Below are 27098 nucleotides of genomic sequence, written 5' to 3' on the forward strand. Positions count from 1 at the left end.
GACTGTGCTGTGACACTGCACTGGGACAAATCCCATCCAGGTTCATTCATTGGCATGCAGAAAAATTCAGTCCAAACTGAGGTGTTAAAACTGTGGAATAGTTAAACTACTTAAACTAGTCAATTTGAAATACTAGTTTGAAAATTATCACCATGCTCTTAATGCCAGTAGGGAGGGGATTTTCAGTGGGCATCTGTCTCCTGAATTCTGTCTGTTCCTGCTTGCTCTGAATGCTGGGCTGCTGGCTGCTTCCTAACAGCACTGGGGCTCTCTATCACAGTCTTGTCTTCAGTCATGACTGAGGGCAGGCTTATGAACAGATTGATCCCACCATATTGGCCTTTGAGTTCCATTCCAAGGCATCCAGGATCATTCTCTTTTTGCAGGATTTCTAAAGCAGGCAGGACTGTGTGATAACAGTTTCTGTCTTCAGTTAATGTCACAGAACCATAGACATCTTAAAGGTAATAGTGAAAAATATTAGTTTCCTCCATGTGTAGTCAGAAGGCTGTGGTTTGGAGACCACATCTGTCCTCTAAGGTAAACTCTTTGGCCTTCCAGTCAAAGGTTTAGTTAATCTGACTAGGCATTCAGCATATGGGGATGGAACCATCTGGCTTTGAGCTGGAATTAGCTCTCCCTTGCCTAGTCATTAGATCCAGCAAGGCAAGGTGGGCAATGCTTGTGAGAACAAAAGGTTTTGTTGTGGAAGGAGATCAGAAGAGGTCAAAAATGCCATCTGGCTGTGAGACGCAGTGAGCAGCATTCCTTTATTTCTGCCCATAACTACAAGCTCTCTTTTGTTTTTAATGCAAGAGAATATTCAACACTGAATCCAATAAAACTCCTGGTCTTTGTAATAAGAAAATTAAGAATAGAGCTTAAAAAATAAAAGACACCAGGCAGTAATCTAGATGCTGTAGGGTAGAAAAGCAGATACTGGGTCCACTTCTCATGGATGGTTGACATCATTGTATAGTGCTGTCCATAGACTGTTTTCAAACCAAGCAATGGTGGTATAAAAGATTGAATAGACTGAAATCATCATGAAGAAATGTTTGCATCCTGTTGGAGGGAGAAGGGCCGCTATAATGACACCTTTTATAAGATGCCAGAGAATCTATGGAAGAGAGAGACCTGGTATCTATCAGCTCTATGAAAAAGCCTGGACTGGAGCTTACATTTCTTCTTTTCACACCAGAAAGTCCATGTGGGTGGGAAACCTGGACGATGGGAGGAGTGTCATGCTGAACTCTGCTCATGCGAATATCAGTGCAGCTATATGGGGAATATCCATCTGCAAAATACCCACCTTGGAGGACATTTGGGGGCTGTGGGATAAGAAAGGGAGGGAACAGAGCTAGAGACTTGACTTCTCCCATCGTACATGTCTGTTTAGTTGTCAAAAGTCCAAATTGTAAGTGGCCTCACATGGAGAGGACGAATCACGAATCCTGCCACTCTCTCCCAGAGCAGGAGCCTTGATTTCATGGAGTCCTAGACTCATTAACATTGAAAAAGACCACTAAGATAGTCTATTCCAACTGTCCACCTACCACCAAGGTAGTTCCTGTTGAGCCTGTTCCAATGCGTCACCACTCTTCCTGAGAAGTTCTTCCTAACATCCAAACCGAACCTCCCTGGTGCAACTTGAGGTCATTCCTTCATATCCTATTTAAACATCTCCCTTGGTCCGGTGATGGACTTGACAAATCTGTAACACCGTGCTGCTGGGAAAACCCACTGCAGGGCACCTGTGGAAATAACCGAGCATTTATTAGCAAAGATGTTTCATTACACAAAGATACAAATCCTTACAGACTTGGGCGTTTGTTATTTTTGGCTTTTGCAAAATTATTTGTGCTTTCTTGTGGCATTTTATCGCTGACGTGTGCTGTTCGTGGAGGTGCAGCATTAAATGTCATGGCTTGGAACTGTAACGCTCTGACTCAAAAGGAGTTGTTACGTAGGGAACCTGCCCTACTTAAAAGGCTCTCATGTTTGCTCAGGGTTTATGCGCTGTATTCTTCTAGCTGATCCTCGTTTTCAGTGTTGCATATGATAGATGCTAGTATGAGTGATTCAGTCATAGTTTATTGCACACGTTTGCAGCTTGGAGTTTTAGCACGCTGTCCTTCCAGCTAAGCAGTTAATAGATCCTCTGTTTTCATCCATATTGCCCCTCTAATTAATGATCCACAGGAATATGCAACGAATATACTTTCATCTTCTTGGTCTCTGGGATGGTGGGGAGCCAGCAGAGATGTACAGATGCTCGGTCATAAAAGGACTCAGCTTCCCTTATTGTACATCACTGTCCATATTTAAACCCTTTGATTCTTCATAGCAACCTTCAACCCAAACCCACGTATTTTATTAATCTATTTATTGGTGAATGTTGAAGTGATCTTTACTCAGTGGGGCTAGTTCTAACCCTGTGGGACTTCTGCCCTTCTGGTGGCAGTGGGCAGAACATGGAGGCTGTGCTGTCAAGTCCTAAGTGTGGTTTTCAGCACCAGTGGAGCTCCACACCATGAACTCATCACTACTCCTTCGCCACAGAACACCCAGTTTGGCATGGTCGTGGGAATGGTCCCATGGCCAAATGCCACTTCTGGTCAAGCCAGATCTTGTTTTGGGGACAGGTTATCAGCTCCTTCAGAGGATGACAGTTCTGTTTCAGCAGCACTGGATGCTGTAGCAGGCAGGAAACAATGATGAGCCCCAACCAAGGCTCTTGCACAACAGCTCTACAGCAGACAAAGGGAACCTATCCATGCTTGATGCTGTGCAGCAGATCAAATGCTCTCTGCATGCCCTTGTTTGCACAGCTGCTATGCTTGGAAAAGTCACACACAGTCCTCAGTTGCCTGGCTCAGTTTGCTCTCCAGCGTCATACCTGGCAACTAGATTAGTGGTTTATATATGCTATACTTCATTAGACTGTATTCACACGCAACAACTATTTGATTATTAAATTTTTATCTATACATTAGGTTATCAATACATATTTATTATCAGATCTTTATATTCTATCTCATCCATAATTTATAGATCATTAGTTTACGTGTTACATTGCTCGGGTACAGCAGTGTCTCTGTTCATTTGTGTTGCTGACACCTCTGTAGAAGCTTATGAGCAGACTGAAAAGGCCAGAGGGGAATTTCTATAATTTCACTTGGTTACATCTGCATTGTGACTTGTGGCTCACATCTGTCAGCACAGCTTTTAAACAAGTGATGCTATGATTTTGATGAATCCATTCTTTCTTTTCATAGTTTCTCACCAGGATCAATACTCTTCATATATATATATATATTTATATATATTTATACTTAAACGTCCCTGATTCTCACTTCCAGATGTATTTTCCTCTACTTTGACCCCTTACCACTCTTTCTGAGAAGAAATTTTTCCTAACATCCAACCTGAACCCTCCCCCTGGTGCAAATGGGAGGCCATTCTCTCTCTTTCTTTTGCTGCTACCTGGGATCAGAGGCCGATATCCACCACTCTGCGACCTCCTTTCATGCAGTTGTAGAGAGCATAGAGGTCCTCCCCTGAGCCTCCTCTTTCTCAGAATGACATCCGAAAACTGAATGGCCTCGGAATGTACCTAGCAATGAACATAGCAACAGTGCTGTGAGGTCACACCTTCCTTTCTTGTCACAAATGGAGAGATGGGGACACAGCAGGGCACAGAAGATGGAAGCAGCCGTGGGATTTGCCAGGAAGGAGAGACTGAATCGGGAAGGCATCAAGATGAAGGGCAGGTTAAAAGGGAGATGTCCTTAGAAAGATGTTTCCTTGTTTTAACAATTTATCTCAAATATTTCAACCAAACCCAGGTTTTCATGTTTACTTTGGGGGCTCTTTTAAAACTGAGAAACACATCACTACAAGCTCGCTTGGTCAATCCATGCCCTGCCCCTCCAGGAGAGGGTCTGGAATAATACAGCCTGTTGGTTAGGATGCTATCCTGGTTTTAAGGAATCTTCTTCCTTTTCGTATAGGACATCAGAAAAAAAAACAGCTCAATCTCCTCAGTCTCAAAGTGCTTTTGCAGTGAACAGCAGTCAGTCCGGAAGGTTTCCAATCTCTTGGTGATTGCTCTTGTATGCTTTAAAGTAAGAGAAGGAGCCCATGAATTTCTGCAGGTGGAGTACATCTCAGCAAAGCTGCTGGCTGCAGTGACCTCTGCTGGGAAGCACGCGGCTGTTCGGGTTCACCATCAGAACCTGCGCCTTAAGCTGAACCCATAGGCTTCCACCCAAGCTATCTCTGATGAGCATTAATGATATTATTTATTTTAATTTTGGATTTGATTTTCCTTTAGATAGCCCATTGGTTGATAGGCTGAGCATGTGAAACCTAGAATCATACAAACATCCCAAGTTATAGAAGGGACCATAAGGATAATTGAGTCCAACTCCTTGGCTCCACACAGGAACATGCCAAAAATCAGAGCAGTACATAGGCACTTTTTTTTTTTTTGCTTCTTATAGAAATGATGGTCCCAAAAGCCAAACTGGAAGTAGATGCAGGCTGAGATGGTTAGCAGCATTGGCAGGGATATTAAGCACTCCGCAATGGCAGGTTGAATGCCTTGCTGTCAAGGAGGCTGAGCCAGAGCAGAAGTAAATCACAGAATCAGAGAATTTCTCCATCCTATCACAGCCAAGTCCTCTAATGCAGCAGCATCTGGTAGCAATAGTTTGCAAAGTAGTCACTTTCCTACACCTTACCCAAATGCCTTCATCCTATTCAGCATCTGCTGCCTTCTTTCCCATTGTGTTTCAAGCGTCCCTGTCTTCGCTCCTTCATCACTCTTTTCACTTCCCTGTCTTTCCTGGAATCTTGTGCTGCAATGTCCTGCCCCACATCCACCTTCTCAAATCTCACCAGATAAATACACAATCTAAAGCACGAATATTCCTATGAAATCCTAAAAAATCAACAACATGCCAAGACCCTTAACTCTTTGACCACACAGGCAGAATGTAACGTGACTACATTACATGCTTTCAAACCATGTACGCCACCTATAAATAGTAGATTAATTAAGAGCAAACAACACCTGCCACTTGATATGATGAGTAGAATATTTGCACACACAATAGTAGATTGATGCATTTAAAGGATCATATCGAATAACATACTACACATGAGAAACTCATAAGTAATTCCATTAAAAAAGTGGACTAGAATAGACAATGCCTATGGAATCTCTAGAGCTCCCCACATTACACAACGAGCGAAGACCCACTTCACCTCGGAAATCTCCTACGTCTCTATAGTCTGACCTGTAGCACATGGCCATCTCAGGCTCCTTACTAGTGATATCCTCTAAATATCTGCTACTACAAATGATCCTCTCATACCATGAAACCGAGCCCACCTATATGAATGGCTGATTATGGGTGTAAATTCAGGTCAGTCATAATCTACCTAGTAAACTCAGGGGAAATTGGATTAGTCTCTGTTCCTAGGAGAATGACCCTGCACTGTGCATGGGTCCTTCTGCTCTCATCATCGTCACACAGACACGGGACACTTGGGAATGCTGAGGATGAGGTCTTGACAGATAATTAAGCATTCCTAATTAATCTGCTTGAACCCTTGAGACTTGTAGAGAGCATGCCCATGTGCCCATTATGGCCACCGCTCTCTATTCGTCTCTGCCAATGTCTCCGTCTGTATGTCTACTCTCAACTCGCAACTAGCTCCGTCGCATGCACTTCCCCAGCTCTCTCTCTGCTCTTAACACCAATTGTCCTTGTAATTGTCGCTACATTCAATACTCCTGCCCTCGCGGTATGTCACTGTGTCCTCTTTAGAGTTTGCACAAGTTAAATGTATCTTTTTGGAAAATTGTTTTTTAAGTAGCAAACCCACAGAGGCATTGAGCTCTAACGCTACGTTACATTACAACTGTGTTTACATAGGCCATTCATTTCTTTCTCTCTCACAAGACATCCCGCTTTTGACAAACCAGAGGTCCTGGAGGCTTGGTGGGAATGATCCATGCCCTCCAGCCACCTGCTGTGCTGTATGAAATCTGGATGTCCTTTTCGAAGTTGAGGTTTATGTCATTGCACAATCTGCCTATTCCCATCCCTGGGGAGAAGTGTGAGAGCAGGCTCACCCTTAGGAGACACAGAAAATCCACATGGCAGATCACCAAATGCAGTCACTTTTCAGAAACTCTGTGTTTATGTAAACTCTGTCACAGTGAGAAGAAAGCAGCACGATGAGATGGAAGCAATTTTTTTGTAGTGATGATTCAAGATTCTGGTCCCGTATCATGAGGGTGTAGAAAATTCATGAATACAGTGGGAGCATTTGGACAGAAAGCATGCAGCACATTGCAGGGAAATTTGGGTATCCAGACCTGGTGTGACATGGGAGTGGGGAAATTCAGTGGATAGGGACATGGGGCCGTTGTATGTCTGTTCTATCTGTTCTCCAGCTTCTGTCTGCATGGAGACAAATCCTCCAACCTACGCTCTGCCTCATCCCATGGCACCCAGTTTGCTGCTGTCTTGAGATTCGACCTCCAGGCAACCATCTCCATTCATCTGACCCAGAGACTCCAAGCTTCTCCTGCCCCAGATACTTAACCACTGAGCATTTTCCGGGCTGTAAATTGTGACTATTTACTTCAGTCAAGACAGTATTTTGTCACGATGAATAGAAGCACTGACAATTAGTGCCTAACTAAAAATAACTTTCTTATTTTTTGCAGCCACTTTCTAAAAGAAGACTACTTCCATCTTTATTTGTCTTCTGTTTTTCCAGGATCAAGCATGAGAATATAGTTGCTCTGGAAGACATCTATGAAAGCCCGAACCATTTATACTTGGTCATGCAATTGTAAGTACTGAACCCAGCTAAATTTCTGCGTCAAAATTGCCAACTTTTCTTGTTCTAATCTTGATTTTTAACTCAAACGATGGAATAACTGAGAGGTATTTGTCTTGTGTCCAAAATCCTTGGCTGGTGGTTAAAATGAACCTTCAGATGTGGTGGGCTGGATTGTTGTGAATCTGGGAGCTCAAGTCTTTGTGAACAGTCTTCCAAAATCAAAGCAAAGTTAACAGGAGATTTCTGTTAAGGGGACTAGAAATGACCCTGAATCGCCATCCATGTAGTTCCCTGTGACCCAGCAGGTCTGCAGAGAAGAGGGAGTGGGGTGGTGTGATTTGCTTGTCTCAGAAGCAGGACCATCTCACTGCACTGTTCCTTCATGTGTCTCCCATCACAGCCACTCTACTTCCTTTTTCCTCCCTAACTCTGAGCTTAAGAAGATCATAATCCCATCAGATATGTGATATGTTGTGGCTGACCTGGCCCTCTTGCTACATCCACCTGGCAAGGAGGAAGTGATGATCATAGTGCTTTGGGGTATTTTTCTTTCTTTCTTTCTTTCTTCTTCTTCTTTCTTCTCTTTCTTTCTTCTTTCTTTTCTTTCTTCTTTCTTTCTTTCTTTCTTTCTTTCTTTCTTTCTTTCTTTCTTTCTTTCTTTCTTTCTCTCTTTTTTTTTTTCTTTTCCCTTTTTTCTTTCTGAAATCAATTTAAAAAAAAAACAAAAAAAAAACCATGATGTGCAGTTAAAATTTCTTATTGTCTCTGGTCTCCCACTTCTTCACTGATGAGATTACCTGAAACATGAGCAGTGCAGACAGATGGGGCAGAGAGATAAGTGCTGCTGTGAAGAGACAGATGTGCCACAGGAGCTTGGAGCATCTGACGGAGGTAGATCTGGGGTTTAATATCTGACGGGAAGCCACTGGGGACCATGCTGGGCCCTGATCTGTTGGTAACATCCAGGGAAGCAGATGTCATTAGTAGCTGTCCTGCTGGTTGTGTGGGAAGAATGGAGCCTTGTACATTTTTAGTTTGTGTTTGTAGTCCTACATTTCTGCCCAAAATGCTGTAAAATGATTTGCACAGGCACCTCAGCATCATACAAATTTCAACATACCATCTGGATGTGGGAAGTACCAGTTTCATTACCAGTTGATTTACAAATCCTTATTTTTGTTTAATCTCTGTGGAGAAGAAAAATCAGTGTTTATTGCTACCTAACTTATTGTGGTTTAACCCTCACTTTTCCAGGTTTCTTGTGTCCGTATCATTGGCTTATCTAAAATATAGGGCTATAATCATAGGTGAGACTGAGTATGCTAGTACAGACAGAATCATAGATCATTAACATTGAAAAATACCAGTAAGATCATCTTAGTCATCTAAATGTTACCTATCATGGAATGGAATGGAATGGAATGGAATGGAATGGAATGGAATGGAATGGAATAGCACAAAGAGAGGAGAGGAGAGGAGAGGAGAGGAAGGAGAGAAGGAGAGGAGAGGAGAGGAGAGGAGAGGAACGGAAGGAGAGGAGAGGAGAGGAGAGGAGAGGAGAGGAGAGGAGTGGAGAGGAGAGGAGAGGAGAGGAGAGAGAGAGGAGAGGAGAGGAGAGGAAGAGGAAGATGGACTGTCAGAAGGGACCTTTGAAGATCATCTAGTTCAACTGCTGGACAACTTCAGGGCAGCACTGCTCCATCCCAGGGGCAGCACCCAGCATTTTCCTTTGTTGAAATTCTACTTGCTTACAACTGAACACTTAACTAGGAAATTATTCTTTTTATCATAGCTGCATTTGTAAACTGAGCCAATTGACTTCCCAAGGACCAAGAATTTAGCTGTTGTAAAAGGATATTGCTTCACCAAAGCCCACATGGTGGTGGGATGTCTGGCTGAAGGCAGAAGCTGGGACCCCATCTGGAATGCTCAGGGTTGTGGGCCTGAGCCCTTTTCAGCCAGGATGAGGAATCCTTCAGAACTATGGGATCATTTTATTTGAATTTGGGCACATACTTGAGTGTGATCTAGAAACAGCATTGCAAACTCCCACTCATGAAGAAAGCCCATGTGACAAAACTCGTGCATGTCCTGCACTTCGTCAGCTTCAGCTATGGAGTAAAACACATTAGGTTATTTTATTGAAGACTGTTCATGTTGTGCCAGGCTGTGGTTGTCAGCCCTCTTCACTCCTGCAAATTAAAATAAGGCCCTGCTGTACTGAGATCTGCACAGATTGTATTCTGTATTTGTGCTATGACAAAGTGAATAGGTCAGCATGCACATCCCCATCACCATGCACATTGCATCTGCACTGCCTTTCTGTTCTGAATTTTCAAGAGCTGGGATTCAAGGCTGCATCTCCACAAAGTTTAGAAGACTTAAAATCAATTCTGCATGCTTCCTTTCTTGGTTTCAGTCGGGAAGAATGCATGCAGGAATAATCTTGTTTCCAGAGTAACACCAACTTATTGATACAATAGCTCTGAAGCATTGCATGGCATGAGGTATCTATTTGTTTACATCTCTTCCCTGTGTAATATTATTAGATTCCTTATGTGGTTTAGCTTGACATTCTTGTATAATTCTCCTAAACAACGCAATGGTTGTGTGCATTTAAAATTTGAGTTTAGTGTGAATTTAGAAGTGATTGTGATCAAGCAGGTTCCCAGAAGCCACATTTAGACAAATAGAAAATAGGGTAACATTAGGACCACTCAAAGAGCAGTACCATGGGCACAGCAGATCTCAAATCCAAATGCCCTTCTCCTGATTCATTGCTTTCTAAGTGAGCATTTACTCGTGATTGCCGTGGGAGATTTTTTGTTGCATGGGCAGCATTTTCATCACCAGCCTTCAGAGCACTCCTTGCAGTTATGTGGAAAATCCACATCACAGCCCCTGAGCATCTCATAGCTCACTGTGGGAGAAAGTTTTTGGAATCACTCCATACCCCTGTTCTTACCCCTATGTGTTCACCCTTTGGTACATCTGCTATTGAAAGCTATGCCTGTTAGCTGGTTATCCTGAAAGATAAATATTGCACCTCATTTACTCTGTCAAAGACGTGAGCAGGAGCATGTAGCAGCATCTGTCGTGGAGCTCATAGAAAAGGAGGTGAAGAGGTGGCTGGCTGTGTCTACGTGGCACTTAATTAATTCCTGCAAGTCCCTCTGGGAGCATTTCCCAGGGTTATGTAGCTGTTGGTGAACGTCCTGTGTGTTTCCTGGTATGTTCTTGTGGAAATCTGATCTCCAGCTTTGGTTTCATCCCCTTATTTTCACATACAGTGTACATGAGCCATCATAAAACCATTCAATCTGTCACAGCCCTGTGACTGCAAGGTACTCCAGAGTTGGAGGCATCTGAATCTGACAGCTCAGAGTTTCATATGCAGTCTCAAAGCTTTATCCTATTCCTTAGAAATGGCTGGCCCATTATTTCTTCATTTGTATCCCCAAAATGCAGGATATTCCAACCCAAGAATGAAGACTGTCACCAAAATATTTGAAGAAGTGTCATTCTTTTAGGGTGAGATTTCCCCAGAGAAGATAGGGGAAAATGATTTCATAAAGGAAAGTTTTATTGATGTGTATCTTGGGATGATAGAATGAATTAGAGTAAACATAATTAATGAGCGATTATAGGTTGCTATTGGGGCTGCATGGTAAGAATTACCCTACCTGAGCTGTCTGCCTCACCTAATCTTGCCAATGCAGGGAAATATCCAGCTATAGTTTGTATTGTCAGATACTAATATTTCATTGCCATAAAACGGCCTCTTTGGATATTGATGATTCATTCTCTACATGCCGGAAAGTCATGAGTAAAAATGGATTTACATAAACACGTATTTTCCATCTAAGTGTTATGGGACTGTTTGGATGTGATGTTTCAGAGGGCGCTGCCTGTGCAGGTCAGAGCAGATCCCCAATGCTCATCACTGACTTCATCTCCATCATTTATCTACACCAATGCACAAAGCAGCAAAGTTTGATCTCCCACAGACCTGCACGCACCCTCCATTAGTCACAGGCCATGCACCTCTGTGGAGATGTGTTTCTCACTGCTGCTGCTGTTGACTCTCCAGAAGGATATGGACTGTGTTAAAAGTCAACAACAATGTTCACTTCTATATTCTCCCTTATTCATCCATTTGCTTTAAATATGTAAAAACTGCATGTTTTTTATATCTCCAATCTTCTGACAACCCTTATGCTCCCACGAAGCTCTGCAGCGCTGGGATTAACTTTTGAGGTGTTTCAGAAGGACACAGGATTTTTCTAGCACAACAAAACCTCAGAGCTGAGAAGAAAGGGAGGCAGGAATATGTTCTGGTTGAGAACTTTGTCTTCAGGACCCAGTGACTGAAAGCCTTACCAGTGGCCTCTTTGGTGGCTGTGCAGCACAATAGTAGTTCTCTGTAGAAGGGCTGTTTAAACTAGATCTTGTCAGTCTGTGTTCCTGATGGGCTGAAGAAGCCAGAGCATTTCCCTCAGATGAGGTATTTTTGAGGCTGTGAGATCCCTGCTTAAAACAAGTTTTATGGAGAGCAGTTCTCTGCAGCAGACCCTGGAATACTTCTCCTGAAATGCCCTAAACAGCCCAAACTGAACCTAATAATCAAACCTTGCAGGTTTCTCAGCTTGGCATCTCAAGTCTGCCAAATAATTCAAATGATTTCCAGCACAGACAAGCCAGGATGACAGGGATCCTTCCTTCCTGGCATAAGTCATACACCAGAGTATTTTGCAGATTCAGAGTTTCGGTGCACCATTTCTGCTGTTAACTCTCCCCTGCCACACATAAGCATGTTGTAACCCTGCAAGGGCCTGGGAGTCAGCTTGGACTGGCATGCATCTACCTGCAGTAAAATGTACAGAAGTTTTTATTGTTTATTGTGTTATAGCCCACACCACCTGGGATTTTGCCTCTCATCTGTATGCTTTGTAAATAAGCAAGTGGAGTGCTAAGCTGGGATTAAGTGCTGAATTCCTTTTGGTTCTTTTTTGTAAGCTCAGTGCTTACGCACACTCCAAGAGCAGTGGAGCATGGACAGGCTTTGCAAGTGACATTACAATGAAAATATTCAGCCTCCAAGAAAAACAAGATACAATTGAGGGAAGTGCCTTGTTTGCCAGGTTCCTTAAGGAGTCTAGCAAGGACACACGGTGTTACAAAAGAGCAATCCACATGCCAAGCCACCATCACATCAGGATGCTAATTAAAGCAAAACATAGTTCTGCTGCGCTGCATTCCTTAGATGGGATTTATTTCTGTACTTGTTTTTTGCCTGCAAAGCATTATGCATAGGGCAGAAGGAAATATCCCTTCATTCACGATGGAATTGATACGATCTAGAAAAGCCATTTGGGTTCTTTACCTGCAGAAAATTATTGTCCAGGCAGCTATGAGAAGCCCCTCACATCACTGTTTTCCATGGATGGTGTGTTATAATTATCAGTAATGGTAGTAAGGAGAACAGGAAAAACAATTCTAGTAAAGGAGAACACTGGAGCTGATGACCATTGGCCAAAGGGTTTGGTTGGTCTGTGGTACAGATTGGGAGATAAGCTGTGCACCCATAAACTCTGTTCTTTTTATTCTATAGTCCTGACTTATATGGGGAAATTGGCCCCTGACACACATTGAAAATACACTCAGTCTGTGTCAAAAGGATTGAACACGTGCTGATGATGCCTCATCATGCTGCATGACAGTGAGATGGTAAATTTACATGGCAGTTGGCTGTCAAAGGTTTTACTGGTTAGAACACTTGCTAACCCTTGCTCTCAGTTTCTGGTCAAGTAAATTTTCACAAATTTTACTTTTTTTAGTAAAATTATATTTTTTTATTATATATTATATTATATTATATAATATATAATATTATATTTTTATATATATATATATATATATATATATATATATATATATATATATATATATATATATTTGAGCAAATGTTGCCTATGAACTACAACATGAAGAAGACTGTTCTGCTCATGCCAGGGAGGGGAGACTGTGAGTGCTAAGGAAGCTTTGCTTGGATTTTGACACATGAAATGGGACAGCAGCAACAGGGTTAAGTGTGTGTAACACGATTGGGTGCATGAAGCACAATTCTGGGAGAAGAGCTCAGAAAAATGAATCCTGAGTTAATCACAGCCTTTGATGTGGGCAAATTGTAGGTGTGTGCCAAACTGCAGAGCTGGGATTTGAGATTTTGAAATCACACTGACTATTTGGGCATGTACGGGCTTGCAGTGTTTGGGAACAGTTTTAAAGGGGATATTTAGATTACATATTAGGTGGAAATTCTTTACTCAGAGTGTGCTGAGGTGCTGGCACAGCTGCCAGAGGAGCTGTGGGTGCCTCATCCCTGGAGTTGCTCAAGGCCAGGTTGGATGGGGCCCTGGGCAGCCTGAGCTGGTAGGGGGGCAACCAACCCATGGCACAACAGCTTCTGACTCCTAGCATCATGCCCCTGGGATCTGGGTGGCAACTATTAATTCAGCATCAATTGCACATATTTTTCTTTGGATATTATTGCATCAGTTTAGTTATACTGATAAGTGTTGGACATAAAGGAGTATCTTTCCTTTTCCAGTGGCTGAAAGCAAAGATTGGTGTTGGGCAGAGATCAGGAAATGAGCAGATTTGTTGGTAATGGACTGATGGACCACACAGTTGTCTCCAGGATAACTTCGGTACACCTGCAATTGTCTGGACTGTGTATGATCCCAAAAACACAGTATACACTCATTGTAGGCTCCTATCCACCTTTAACTTAGATTTTTCTTCTTCTTTTTTTGTGGTCCTGGAGGGGCTCCTTAGCTTCTGCTTTCTGTCCTCTCCAAGTATAGCAGCTCTGGAATGGCACTGAACAGCCGCTATATTCCTTCCTTGTGCTGCTTTATGTCTAAGAAGTTCAGCCCCGACTAGGAGCAGGACTTTTTGCAATCCCTGCAAATCAGTGCAGCCTCCCTACAGAGTGACAAAAAAAAATGTGAGAATCTTCTTTGTTTTGGGACTGTTTCTCACGATGATTTCCAAAGCCATTTACAGGCAATCACCTTCAAAAGGTGTAGAAGAATGCCAATGTCCTTGCTCCTAAACTTGCACTTGTTATTGTTAGCTTAGTCAGAAGGATCCCACTATGGACTCTGACACATTAGCAACGTGACAAGGATTTTTTTTATCTTGAATCAAAGCACTGTGTTACTTCTTATGGGGAGTGCTCTGCAGCCTTGAGAATGGAGAGATAATGGAGAAATATTTCCTTGAACAGACACCTTTATAATGTAGTTTGCTTTTATAGAAATGTGAACGGTTCCAAAGAAAATGTCTCTTTTCTTTATGTGATCTATTGTTGTGAAGCTGCTATTGTCAGTAAAGAAAAGAAGAGGTTTGTCCAAACTTCCCAGTAAACCTTATTCTAAACCATTATGCCTAAGAGTTGCAGGAAGGCTGGGAGGACTCATAAATCAGATAGCATACGTGACTGTTTTCTGGTGCACACAGTGAAGGAGTCTTCTCTGAGGGTACTCATTCTGGGCCATTCCTCCTCCTCACTGAAAACACATTGCAGAAAGAAGGGGATGAACCCTGCATGCAGCAGAAGACTTGTTTGGGGTTATGTCCAGTTTCCAGCAAGGTCTGACACCAAATCTTTAAGGCAAAATATGTGATTTGATTGTATTTTTTACAATAGTAAACTGTTGGCAGCATCAGTACAAGTCTCTTCCATAAGTAGATCTCCAGCAGCTCCCTTCCTAATTGCCTGTGCCCCTATTGTATAGCTGGAGCTGGCATAGGTGGTTCATGGAGCAGCAATATATATCTGCCAGCAGTCCTATGTAATACCACTGCTTCCCTGAGAGCAGCAGTGGGGCCTTTCTGAGCAGCAGGCAGGTGGCAATTTAGATTCCTTTCCTTTCATGCCTTGCCCACGTGTTGCATCGCTGGTTGCTTGATGTTTGCGTAGTTACTGATTTGCTCTTGCACATTTCGTTCCACATCTCTCAGTACCTGGTAATTTACGCTGCGGTGCACTTACTGCATGTACTAAAATCAGTTAAATAGCTGGTGCTGGCTCTGGGAGAAAAGGATTTTGGAGCAAGGTAGGTAATAAATGTTAAATCCATATGTGCCCCAGCATGAGGATTCATTATGAGATGGTAGGATCCCTTTTTGATACCACATGTAGGCTTTCTGACTGAATGGTTGCACGCCTTTAAACTGAGAAGGGCTTTCATAACAGCATGGAAAGCTCTGAAGAGAAATAATGTGGTACAGGGGCAAGATGCAAAATGAAAATCAGCGCTCACTCTGTTCTTTTACACTGCGGTACTGTTATTAAAAGTTGTTTTTTCCTCTGCGTTATCTTCTGGAGGAATGTCAGTGTGCAGCAGAAGACATCTAACAGATTTGTGGCCCCAAAAATGCCTAATTTTACAAGCATGTTCATATTCCATCTTCAACTTCTCAGTAATATTGTCAGATAGGTTATTCTGTTCCAAGGTCTGTAAGTGAGTTGGTGTTGTTCTGTCTTGCAGTTCTATTTCTCTTGACTTATCAAGAGGCAAGTTAGTGATGGAGCATTACAGTCACATACAGAAGTATTCTATATTCACACTGAAAGAGAAAATCTCTTGTTTTACATTGTGTTTGAAACCTGCCCCCAGAACTCTGTGTTGCACATCTTTTCAAGGTCAGGGAGATCAGACAAGGAGAAATGGCTGCAAACAAAAAGAGGGGAAATTTAAATTGGATATAAGGAAAAAATAGCTTATGATAAGGTAGTGAAGCACTGTCACAAGCTGCCCAGAGAGATGGTGGATGCCCCATCCCTGGAGACACTCAAGGTCAGGCTGGAAAGGGCTGTAAGCACCTGATCTAGCTGTGGACATCCCTGTTCATTGCAGGGAAGTTGGGCTGAATCTTTAAGGGTCCCATCCAACTCATACAATTCTATGATTCTGTGATTCATGCAGTTTTCCATGGCCAGGCTGGGGCCAGGACTGTAAACAAGATTATGTAAAAAAGCAGATTTTTTAATGGAAATACTGGTTCCTAACTCAAATCCTGTTTTGACTTTCTTTGTAGTGCTGTGGTTACCTCTTCTTGCAGAAATTGTTTTCAAAGAACTGAAGAAAGTTCTTGCCATAGTTTTCTTCTTTCAGCATTCCCCTGTGGAAAATTACTCAATGGAAAAAACAAATCTGTGTTTTTTTCCCCCTGAAGCAGTGATTAAGTCTGCCATCGCCAAACTTTTACTTTTTAAATTATTTTGTAGAAAAATACTACAGCCGATGAAGCTTTACTTTGATGCATTTATAGAACATCTGCTCATTTTATTCTGATTCATGCCACATGGTTATTTCTCAGCCTGTAAAGGTTGTTTTTCTGTTTAACTGAAGGAAAACTGTTCAGAGACCAAGATCCATTTGTCTCTTTTTTTCCTTCTTCTCTTAGACAACGTCTCCTTTTAGATCTGAGTGACCCTGGCCTAACTGTAAGAGGATTTTGGTTCTGGAGTGCTGAAAATGCATTGGAGGACATGGGTGTTTATTCTATTTCATTTTCCTTAGTTAGAAGCAAATAGAACTCTGTAGTTCTAATTTTTTAATCCCCAATTGATAAGGAGTGCTGCCAACCTTGGATTAGGATTAGTGGAGTCCTTAGATATCCATGGAAAGAAGATAACTCTTCCAAAAATGCAAGGAAAAAGAAGTCAGAAACCCATCCCAGTAGCAACTGAAAGAGAGTTGATATGTTAAGACCTACTTAAGGAGTGAGATACTGGCACAGGGTGCCCAGAGAAGTTGTGGGTGCCCCATTCCTGGAGGTGTTGGATCAGGCTCTGGGCAGCCTGATCTGATGGGTGGCAACCAGCTCACAGCAGAGAGGTTAAAACTCAACGATCTTTAAGGTCTCTTCCAATGTCAGTCATTCTATGATTCCATGATTAAGCACACAAAGAGCATTACTAAGAACTGTAGTTTAAGTTCTTACCTCAAATGTCAGTTAACAAAATAAAAATGATCCAAATATTCATTTCTACCTTAGGGTTTCAACCACTAAAATTCTGCCATGATTCTCTTACATCCCCAGAAAAATGGGATTTTTATTTAGGAGAACACAGGACCAAGCACCAGTCCTACTGTCAGGGTGAAGCTCCTTGTTATGTCCTATGGGTCATGGTCAATCCATTGCTGGATGCTTCCTGGTGCCTCCAACCAGGAGAAATGCAAACATAACTTAGGGATAGGAAGTACAGAGGAGAGGAAAATGACCTCATTCTGATCTTCCACCAGTGTTATCTGCAGCAATATTTGTCTCATCTCAGTCCAGGGTATATTCCATTGACTCATGTCAGGTTCTGTGCAAGCATGGGGAAGTGCTATCCACAGAAAGTGCTGCTGACATTTTACCTCTCAGGGCTAGAAACCCTCTGCCAGAAGCTTTTAAACGTGCTCTTTTCAGACAGTTTCACAGCTGGATGTGCTGTGTAGAGGGTCTGCTTCACCTTGGTGCTGTCTTGCCTTGTTTGAAGGGTGGCGAGGGAAATGTAGGTGAGATTTCTGTCGCTGGAGATTAAGTAATCCTTCAGACTGCACCAGATGAAGTGAAATGTATTTTAAAAAGCTGATATCCTGGGGAAAACTATTTTATCTTTCACTCTTCTTTTTTTTTTTGTCCTGGAGCTTTACATGGTTGTGTATGCGTTCAAATGTTTAATGCAAAAAGACAATTTATGCAACAGTACAGACAAAAAAAGAGAGTAGAAAAATAATATTAAAAAATATATGCATAAAGTGAAATAAGATAACTAGCATAGTGAGCGTCTGTGGGTTTAGTTGAAGGTCTAGATCTGCTCTAAATACCCTTTTCTGTAGAGTGCTGTTAAATGTGATCAAGGTAATCATTGAGTAGGTTGCTACTAACATCTTGAAGGACCATTGCAATACCCATCCACTGTTGGCTCTGTATTTCAACTCATGGGCAGGAGCAGAGGAGGCAACTCGTGGCTTGAGAGAGGAGGAGGAAAAAGAAGATGCTGGACCGTGTGGTACCAAATGTTGAAACAGACAGAATGGTAGACTGCTTGTGATGCACTGGAAAGGCAGCAGGTGTTCTGCTAGAGGGCCTGCAGTGTTCCTGTATGAACTAAAAGATATAGCAGCGCAGAGTGGGTAATGGACAGGTCTCTTTTATCTGTGGAAAAATATTCTATCTGTTTACCCACAATGTACAACAAGAACCAGAGGCTGCTTGCCTCCAGAGTCTTATGAGCGTGTTTTTGTGGTTAGAGCACACAGGTCTGAAATTCCAGGCTCTTGTTTTACTCTGTCATTGATTCATGTCGAGGTCTCATGCCATTTTGCCTTCTAATTTCCTTGCCCACAGAAAGGCAATACTTTCCTAATTAATTCTGGGTAATATGTATTACTTTTTTCCCCCTCACATCAGTGCTACTCTTACTATAGTTAGTTGTTACAAGAAATAAGGGTGTGCAAACTGGCCTCTGGCCTTTTCCACCAGAGGGGACCTGTGGGGATGAATAAAAGCCAGCAGGCTTCTTTGCCAGGATTTGTGATTATTTTGAAAAACATGTTCAGTAACGCCTTGATCAACTCCATGTATCAAATGCTATACAAGATCTGTATAACCTATGCAGCTCATAACCCAGGCTGTCTACAGTGGATAGGTGTAGAAGTGTGACCAGTGATGGCCATCGTGATCTCATAGATTTATTTATCCTTATGGTATACCTATGTGGAAATCTAAAACAGCAGCAATATGACATCCCAGCATTAAAAAAATCTGCTTAAATAAAGCCAGGAAGTCACCTACTATGTGCAGAAGTGGATGCAGCCAAATGCTTCATATTGGTGATGGAGGGCAACAAAGACAGGCATCATTAAAAGCTTCAGTAAGGGAGAGTTATAAAAAAGCAATTTAAATCCAGGTCGGTTAAAGACTGAACAGCAGTATCCAGAATTTGAATATCCATTTCTTTATGTTGCGGGTCGGTGGAAATGGTTATTGCAAATGAGGAGGTGAAGGAACACTGTGTTCAAGGACATGGTACAGTGGGATAGCTTAAAGTAATGGATGCCCAGGAAGCATTACAATAACAACGTAGCTAGTCTTTGACCCTACATCTGAAATGCTTATTGCACTCAACAGACAAAAAATTACTGAAAGAGACCTACAGGAAAAGATCCTTGGTGACATAAGAGCCTTAGACTTGATACATGCCTTCTGACCCATTGGCCCTACAGGGCAAGTTACCTGCTGATAAGTTGTTGTTGGGCATCTTCATCGCACTCTGGGGAAAAGATATGAATGCAGAGCTGGATAACAATAACCTTTTTGATTACATCTGCCCAGGTGCTCTCGGAAGTATGGCTGGGCACAGGGGAGCATCACCTCTATGCCTCTGCTCCCATCTGAGAAGTGAGAATAGCATCCCTTTCTGCTACGTACGAGGGCTGTCGGGATAAATATATTAAACTCTACAATGTCTTAAGATAATAATATCAGTTTTGATATGCAAGTGCCTCCAACAGATCTTGTGTGCAAGTGCCAAGTGGCTGAAAGCACAACTTTTGTCACAGTGAAACTGCTTAAAGGGAAGTTTAGTTTGATTTCAAAGGGTTTCTGGGGGTAATCATTCTGAGTCCTACTCCTTCTCTGGGAAAAAAAAAAAAAAAAAAAGGAAAAAAGAAAAGGAAACAATGTCATGAAAAAGCCATTAAAGAAGAAAAGCAGAGCAAAATTCTCAGATGATTTCTCCTGGTTTGGCTTTCCATATCTGAGAAGCAAACACCAGTTCATCTACTGAGCTTTGTTGGTCTGGCAGTGGTACGACTGTTCAGTACCCTGCAGCACAAATCACTGTTCCAAGGGCTTCTTCAGGACATAGTCCTTTGTAATCATAGAATCACAGAATAGTTTGGGTTGGATAGGACATTTAAAAATCATCTGGTTCCAGATGGACAGGGACACCTTCCAATAGATGATGATGCCCAGGGCCCCAGTTGATCTGACCTATAGTACCTACAGCGATAGGGCATCCACAGCTTCTCTGTGCAGTCTGTGCCAGTGCCTCACCACCCTCTAAGTGATGAATTTCTTTGTTGTAACCAATCGAAATCTGCTCTCCTTTAACTCAAAGCCATTACCGTTTGTCCTATCAGGGTGCACCTTATTAAAGGATGTCTTCCCATCTTTCTTGCAACCCTCCTGTAAGTATTGGAGAGCTTTAAGTATTTAAGACCTTTCTGGCTCTGACATAACTCGGAATTCAGGCTGTCTGTCTCACCACTGCCATGAATATACTTTTAGAAGCATCCTACAGCCCTTATACAGCCAGACCCTCTTGTGCTGATGGGATCTTTCCCAACTGTGGGACATGGGAAGTAGAAACAAGGAAACTATTATCAGCACCAGAATTGACTCTGAATTCAAGACACCCTTGGTCACACATGCACCATGCCACATGGCTATTAGCACAACATTTCTTTTTTGCTGTTTGCTGTTGACATCCACTTGGCAGTAAATTATTTTCATGCCTCCAGGCTCTGGTCCTGTTGAATAGCTATTTGCAAAGCAAAGGAAATGTGTACTGTTTTTCTTCCATTTAGACTTTGAATGTATAAAATATTTTCAGTCAGAACACGCAAGTGCCCTTTAGAATGTGAATATTAACATTGCTTTCGGAAAACACATTTTATTTCTAAGCAGTTACTTCTCATGTAACGACCTATTTTAAAGAATGTGGCATTATTTATGTTTCTCAGAGAAATTCATAAAGTAAAAGGTGTCCTACTTTCCTTCATCTTGAATCCTCACTTGGTAGATAGCATCACACTGTGGTGCAGTTCTGTCTTGTTCAATAAACCTGTGAAGAAAAAGTCCCAAAGCCATCACCTTGCAAAATGCACTGGGCCAGACAGATGGAAAGCAGACGCAGTTGGTTGTGACATTTTACTTTCCACCATGTATTTAGAGTTTATTTTGAAAATTTAAACAGTTAATAATAGATAATATTTAATCAAAGTTTTAATAGAGGTATTCTGGTTTAGACTCAAAGAATCAGCAGCTAAATTAGGCATAATGAGACCAATGCATTTGCATTCTGACTGTGTGATGGATCTGCTTGCTCTTTGTGTCCCTCTCATATATATGACATGTACAAGATTTCCCACATAAGCCCCATCTCTTCATTACATGTCCAGGAGTCCAGGAGGTCTTTGCCTTGGCTTCTGTAGAGAGGCAGTGCCATGGTGTCAGCCTCACAGGGCATTCCAACTTGCCTTCTATAGATTAATTACCTGAAGGGCTGGTCTGGAAAGGTTGGACTCTTGCACTTGATTCACTCTCTGTGGTGAGCTGAGAATAGTTTGTATTGTTCACATAATCCTTAGCAACTTGAAAACTGCCTTAAATTGAACTCTTCTTAGTATTCCTCTTAATCTTTACCTAAAGCAAAAAGAAAAGTAAAAAAAGAAAAAAGAAAAAGAAAAAGAAAAAATAGCTTAATTCATTTATTCCTGCAGTTGCTAATGTTAATTAACTGGGATTTTGATGGCTCTGTTTTCTTCAGCAGTTTTCCAAACATTTCACTTAGCATTTCAATGAGTCCTTTACAAGTCTAAGCCATAGTGAATAGCCTTGTTTCTATAGTGAATATTATTAAGTCAAAACAACATATGTAGAAGTATATGTCCAAGAAGAAAGACTCGCTGCCACAGTCTCATTGTTCATAGATTCAAAGAGTCATAGAGTGTCAAGATTCATAATACCCTGGGTATGATTTTGGCAAGGAAGCTGTTTATAGCCATGTCACAGTGTAGAGATAAATGAAGGCCATGTTGGGGATCTTAGAATCATGAAATCATTAAGGTTGGGAAAGACCACTAAGATCATCTAGTCCAACCATCCCCACCATGCCCACTAACCATGTCCCTCAGTGCCACATCTACGTGTTTCTTGAACACCTCCAGGGACAGTGATTCCACCACCTCCCTGGGCAAGTCTTGGTGTAATTGCAAGTCAAACATGCTGCTGTAGTTGTAAGACAGATACAAGACAGATACTACAGACCCATCAGATCAAATAACTATGGCTGAAATTGATCCGGAGGACTGTGAATTCCAATGCTGGATATTTTGAGGACCATTTTGAGCTGCATTTGCTTTGTTTCCCTTTTAATCTGCTTCTTCTCAAGTGAGTTACAAACAAGTCAGGAAATTATGTAGCTGTGGTCAGAAAGATCAGGAGAAAAACCTTGGCAGGTAAATTCAGTGTGATAGTAATTGCTGTAGTAGGAATATCATCTCTCAAGTGAGCAGCACAAGTGGTCACACACATGGTGTGGTGCAGAGGAGGGGCCCTGTATGTGCATAATGGTAGATTTTTCCCTCATAAACTGTGGAATGGTTGTTTTATTAGGCTGTTCTGTGACCATGATGATCCAGAACTTGCTACCTGTTTTAAGAGGGGTCACAATTATATTTTGAAACCCTGTAGACTCAGTGATTTTTGGCCCGATCTGTTTCCTGAATTTAGTTGCTTTGAGCAAGGGCTTGCCTCTCCTATCAAAACAGCATTAAGCCACGAACTGATGAAAATTACCAACCATCAAATCAGCTGGGAGCATTAGATAATCTCATTCAAAAAGGAATGTCCTCCTACTTTTACTGTACAAACCAGATGCATCAAAGGGATTTTCAAGGGCTGTGCGGAGGGGTTTGAAGCAAGGCAGAAGAGAAGCAGTACTAGTGGGATGAGGATGGGTGTGAGCAACACAGATCTGCTTTTCATCCCCTGGCTTTGGAGTAGCTATCAGCTATCTTCCCTGGGGCTTCCTCAGTTCTGTTCCTGAACCTCACGGAGTGCAGAGATGAAGTGTACCCATGCTCACATCCACTCTGCTGCTGTTGTCAGCCAGAATTCTGCTAACTTTGATAGGATCCCTTCCACTGGTAACAGGCGAAGTTTAACCTCTGAGCAGAGCAGTAAGTTATGGCCCTTGGGATAAGTGGTAAAGACCAGCTTGGACCTGCTCAGCTTATGGCCAGCCTACTCTGCATCTCAGCTATGAGGATGTCACAGAGCATTGGCCCCTGGTTCCCTCTAGTTATCAGACTGTGCTGTGGTGGCCCTCACACATGATCATTACACTGCTTGGCTTTTTTCAGTTCAGAAATGGATGTGAATAACAATGGTGGAATCCTCCATGATGGCACTTTTGTAGCATGACATGGGGGATGTGAATTAGACCAGCATGGGAAGCTGGAAGGTGTTGGAGAGAGCTCTTGTTGCAGTGATCCAGGAGGGGGAGAGGAGAACAATGGATCTCAGACATTCAGTGCTTCATAGAACCATAGAATCATAGAACAGCTTGGGTTGGAAAGGGCATTAAAACCCATCCAGTTCCAAGCCCCTGGCGTGGGCTAGTTGCCACCCATTAGGTCACACTGTCCAAGGCCCCATCTAATAGAGCCTTGAAAGGCTCCACGGATGGGGCATCCACAGCTTCTCTGGGAAACCTTTGTGTTTCCCATCCCATCCCAGCCAGTGTTGGGATTGGGGTGTTGAGGCTGGTCTTGTTGTCTCCCATCTCAGAGGCAGTCCTACTTGCAACCCTAGCACAGTGGAGGCCGTAGCTGATCCCAAGTTTAAGTGTAGCAGCTGGTGGGTAGGAGTCAGTGCTAAGGCAGCATCCTGTGCTTCCCTGGTGGTGTGAAGAGCTGCTTGGCAATGAGGGAGGAGAGGAGGGAGTATGCTGGGAGGAAACTGTCACGGATCTGCCTCTCATTGCTGCTCACAAACCTACGCTGTCTGAGTCAGAGCTGGCGGGAAAGGCAAGACATGAGGAAAGTCCACACTCACATCAAAAAAAGGGCTTACATGGAGGAGAGAACCTACAGGACCTTCTCTGCAATCTAAGAACCAAAAAGCCAAAGGACTGTCTGAGGTTATAGAGTGGACAGGGATGAGGAAAACTATCCGTAGCCTTCCTTTTCAATCTGTATCGCCTGGGTGGAAACTCTGTCCATGGCAGAAGGTTGGAGCTTAATGACCTTTAAGGTCCCTTCCAGCCTAAACCATCATATGAGTTCATGAAAAGTGCAGAATAGTGAGGTCTTCACCACAGTATACAGTGAGTTTCCCTTCCTCCCTTCTTTTTTGCTCTCATATCGTAGACTCAACAGCATTCACGTTGCCATACCAGCACACACAAATAATGTTCTGATCAAAAGCAGTTTTGCTGAGTTCTCCTGGAGCTGCTTAAAGTGTTTTACATTGTTCTTAGTTCAGATGTGCAAAGCTAAGCATGGTGAGCTTTGAAATCAAGCTTATGTTGAGCAATAATCCAGAGAAGAATTAGCAAGGACTTCAAAGTCAAATTAGCCAAGATAACATGTCAAGCCATTGAATTTCAGTTTAACAGCATGCCAAAATATCTCAAGATGTCTCTTATGAGGGATTTCATTGTTGCTTATAATTTCAGAAGTAGGAAAATGAATAAAAATAAGACATCATTCTGGTATTTTTTGATTCACTGTCTGAAAAATTCAAGATGTTTGAAAAGGTATTTATAATTGTACATTTAGACTTCTACAGGCATTTATTTTACTGTGCAATTTGAAAGTGATTCAGTTATGCAATTAAAGGCTAAAGTAAATTGTCACACACAAAAGACGATATTTGCATATGTTACTTACAGCATCCATTTCAAACTGATTTCCAAGAGTGAAACATGAGTCGTTCTGTTCCTTCCCCACATCTTTCCTAATAATTTTTGAAACATTTGCCAGTTTGATGTGTATTTGATAGTGGAGTAGAGTTCTTGTGTATAAATAGATCCCATTGAGTCTTTTGAAGATATCTTCCCGGTAAAGAGAGCCTATAAGTGCCTCCAAAAGAAGGAAATGCATATTCTTGTGAGTTTTGAAAGTGATAGTACGTGCCCCATAAACAGCTCAGCATTTCCCCGTGGCTGAAGCAGGGAGGTGTTTCCTTTTCTAAGTATAGAGTGATTATTTTGAGGGCTTGACAGGGGAATGTGGAGTTTCATGCATCACCCACGATGTTTGAAAAAGCATTAGGATATTGAGACTATCTATGACAAGAAGTACAGAAATGATTTAAGAGGCTGGCAGAAATGCCAGGGAAGAGTTTAAAAGAGCTTGAGACTTTAGTTTGACCAAGCGATGATTAATAAGGGATATGTGAAGCGTGGTATCTGATGCATACAGACTGATAGAAGGGAGTAATAGGCTGCAGTTGGGAACGTGGGACAGGTCCTTTTGAGATTATTCATTCTGACTGCAGGTTTTAAAGATCAGTTCTGGAGATGGGTTAACTTGCTTCAGCAAGTATAGCTCTTTTTAAACCTCCCTTTTTCTGGAGAAGGACATCAGGAGGCAGCCAGTGTTGGATAAACTATAGCCTGGAAGGACATTTGGGTTCATAGCTTATGTGTGCATGTGGAATACTGCTCAGAACCTTTGAAGTCACTGTGAGCTTTTCCATATGCTGGTTGAGCTATGAATCAGGCTCTTGCTAAAGTCGGGAGAAAGATGGATCCTTTTTTTTTTTTTTCTTCAGGAAAAAGCAAATACCGTCTGCAGAAACTTATGTTCAGCAAGGGATTCCAAAGAAAACCTTGGAGTCCATCTTTTCTGTGACATTCAATTATGGTAATTTTAACATATTCCTTTAGATTCTAAAAGCGTGTGGCATGCAGTCCACAAACAGCTCCGTGTTTCTCACTGGTAGAAAAGAGAGGTGTGTAACATTGATACGAGCGGTGGGGTTTCCACATACCCTCAGGAGGAAGAGGAGGAGATCCTCACATGGTTTATCAAGTTGGATATTAGGAAACACTTCTCAGAAAGAGTGGTGAGGCATTGGCACAGGTTGCCCAGGGAGGTGGTGGAATCACCATCTTTCAAGGAGTTCAAGAGCTGTGGAGATGTGGCACTGAGCGCCATGGTTAGTGGGCACAGTGGGGATGGGTTGACTGTTGGACTGGATGATCTTAGTGGTCTTTCCCAACCTTAATGATTCTGTGGCTTTATGAAACGCTGTTCCAATAGTTGAAGTTACCCTCTGAATGAAGCGTGATCTGTCACTCAAAGCTGAACACGATGAGAAGTTGGGAGCAACCCTGCAAATCCAGAGGAAGTGATCAAAAGATAGATGGACAAAATGATTCTGAAGCTTTTTCCATACTTCAGTCTTCTGCAGTTTGAAACTGCTTCTAGTGCCAAGAAAATCAGAACAGAAACAGGCATTACCGCAGAAGCATTGGGTATGGTCACACTTGGTCAGTGAAGGGCCTTATAATGAATTCACTCCTAAACATTTGCAGAGTACACTCTGTATTTTAGTGAGGGAAAACAGGGCTCAGATTGATTCTTCTCTGAAGATTGAGAATTTCTGTGTAATGTTTATCTTCACACTCTGTAAATGCTTTAGTTCTGTTTTCTTTTTTCAAAGAGGAAAACTCCTGCTGTAAAAGAAAATGCTTAAAAGATTTAATTTGAATAAAGAAACTCCTTATGTGCAAATGCGTATAAATGTATAAATTTAACAGAAGAGGAAAACTAAGAAATAAAACCTCTAGAGGTTATTACATCAATCTCAAACTTAATAAGCTGGAATAGAATGTATTTTAGATTTTATATTAACCTCCTTCAGACTAAGTACCATTTTTCCTTGCAATTCAGTTTCCATCTCATTAATTTATTAATAATTAAACACTTGAAAAATAAAAGATTTACTATTTCTCACGTTATGTCCACCTATAGATTTCTAATTAACCAGCCTCAGAGCACGGAGAGGCCATTCCTCCAGCAACTGCTGCTACAACCAGCAAATTTTAGTCACAGAAATAAAATGTAATTATTTTTCTGTGCCAGAACAGAGACCAGAGGCCAACAGAGACTGTGCTGAGGACAAAGGCTGTGTGCAAAGTGGGAACGTAATATCCTGGTTCCAGCTATGGGTTCTGGGTGTCTTCTGGCTGGTGGTGCAATGCATCCCAATGCAACTCTATGTAGGCTGGAAAACCTGCGCATATGGGTAAGGAAGGATTTGTCCATGCTCCCAGCTGTGTTAGTGGGGATGCTGTGGTGCACAGCTCAGTGAGAAATGGCGTGAGTACATTGCCCTGGAGCTTTGTAGATAAGGCAAATAGCAGAAAGAAA

At 42.1% G+C, this 27098-nt stretch overlaps 1 protein-coding gene across 4 annotated transcripts in view; it reads left to right on the forward strand.

Annotated features, from left to right (window-relative positions):
• CAMK1D (calcium/calmodulin dependent protein kinase ID) overlaps positions 1-27098 on the forward strand; it is a 204854-nt gene that overhangs the window by 116048 nt on the left and 61708 nt on the right. For 2 of the 4 annotated variants that reach the window (XM_015870614.2, XM_015870680.2), the window contains exon 3: positions 6799-6873. In XM_015870614.2, coding sequence (XP_015726100.1) covers positions 6799-6873 — 75 coding nt within the window. Of the gene's footprint in view, positions 1-3671; positions 3774-6798; positions 6874-27098 lie in introns of those variants that run through there. The other 2 variants (XM_032442056.1, XM_032442060.1) reach the window with 2 other exon arrangements.

This window comes from Coturnix japonica, chromosome 1 (genome assembly GCF_001577835.2).
Source record: "Coturnix japonica isolate 7356 chromosome 1, Coturnix japonica 2.1, whole genome shotgun sequence".
Taxonomy (NCBI): domain Eukaryota; kingdom Metazoa; phylum Chordata; class Aves; order Galliformes; family Phasianidae; genus Coturnix; species Coturnix japonica.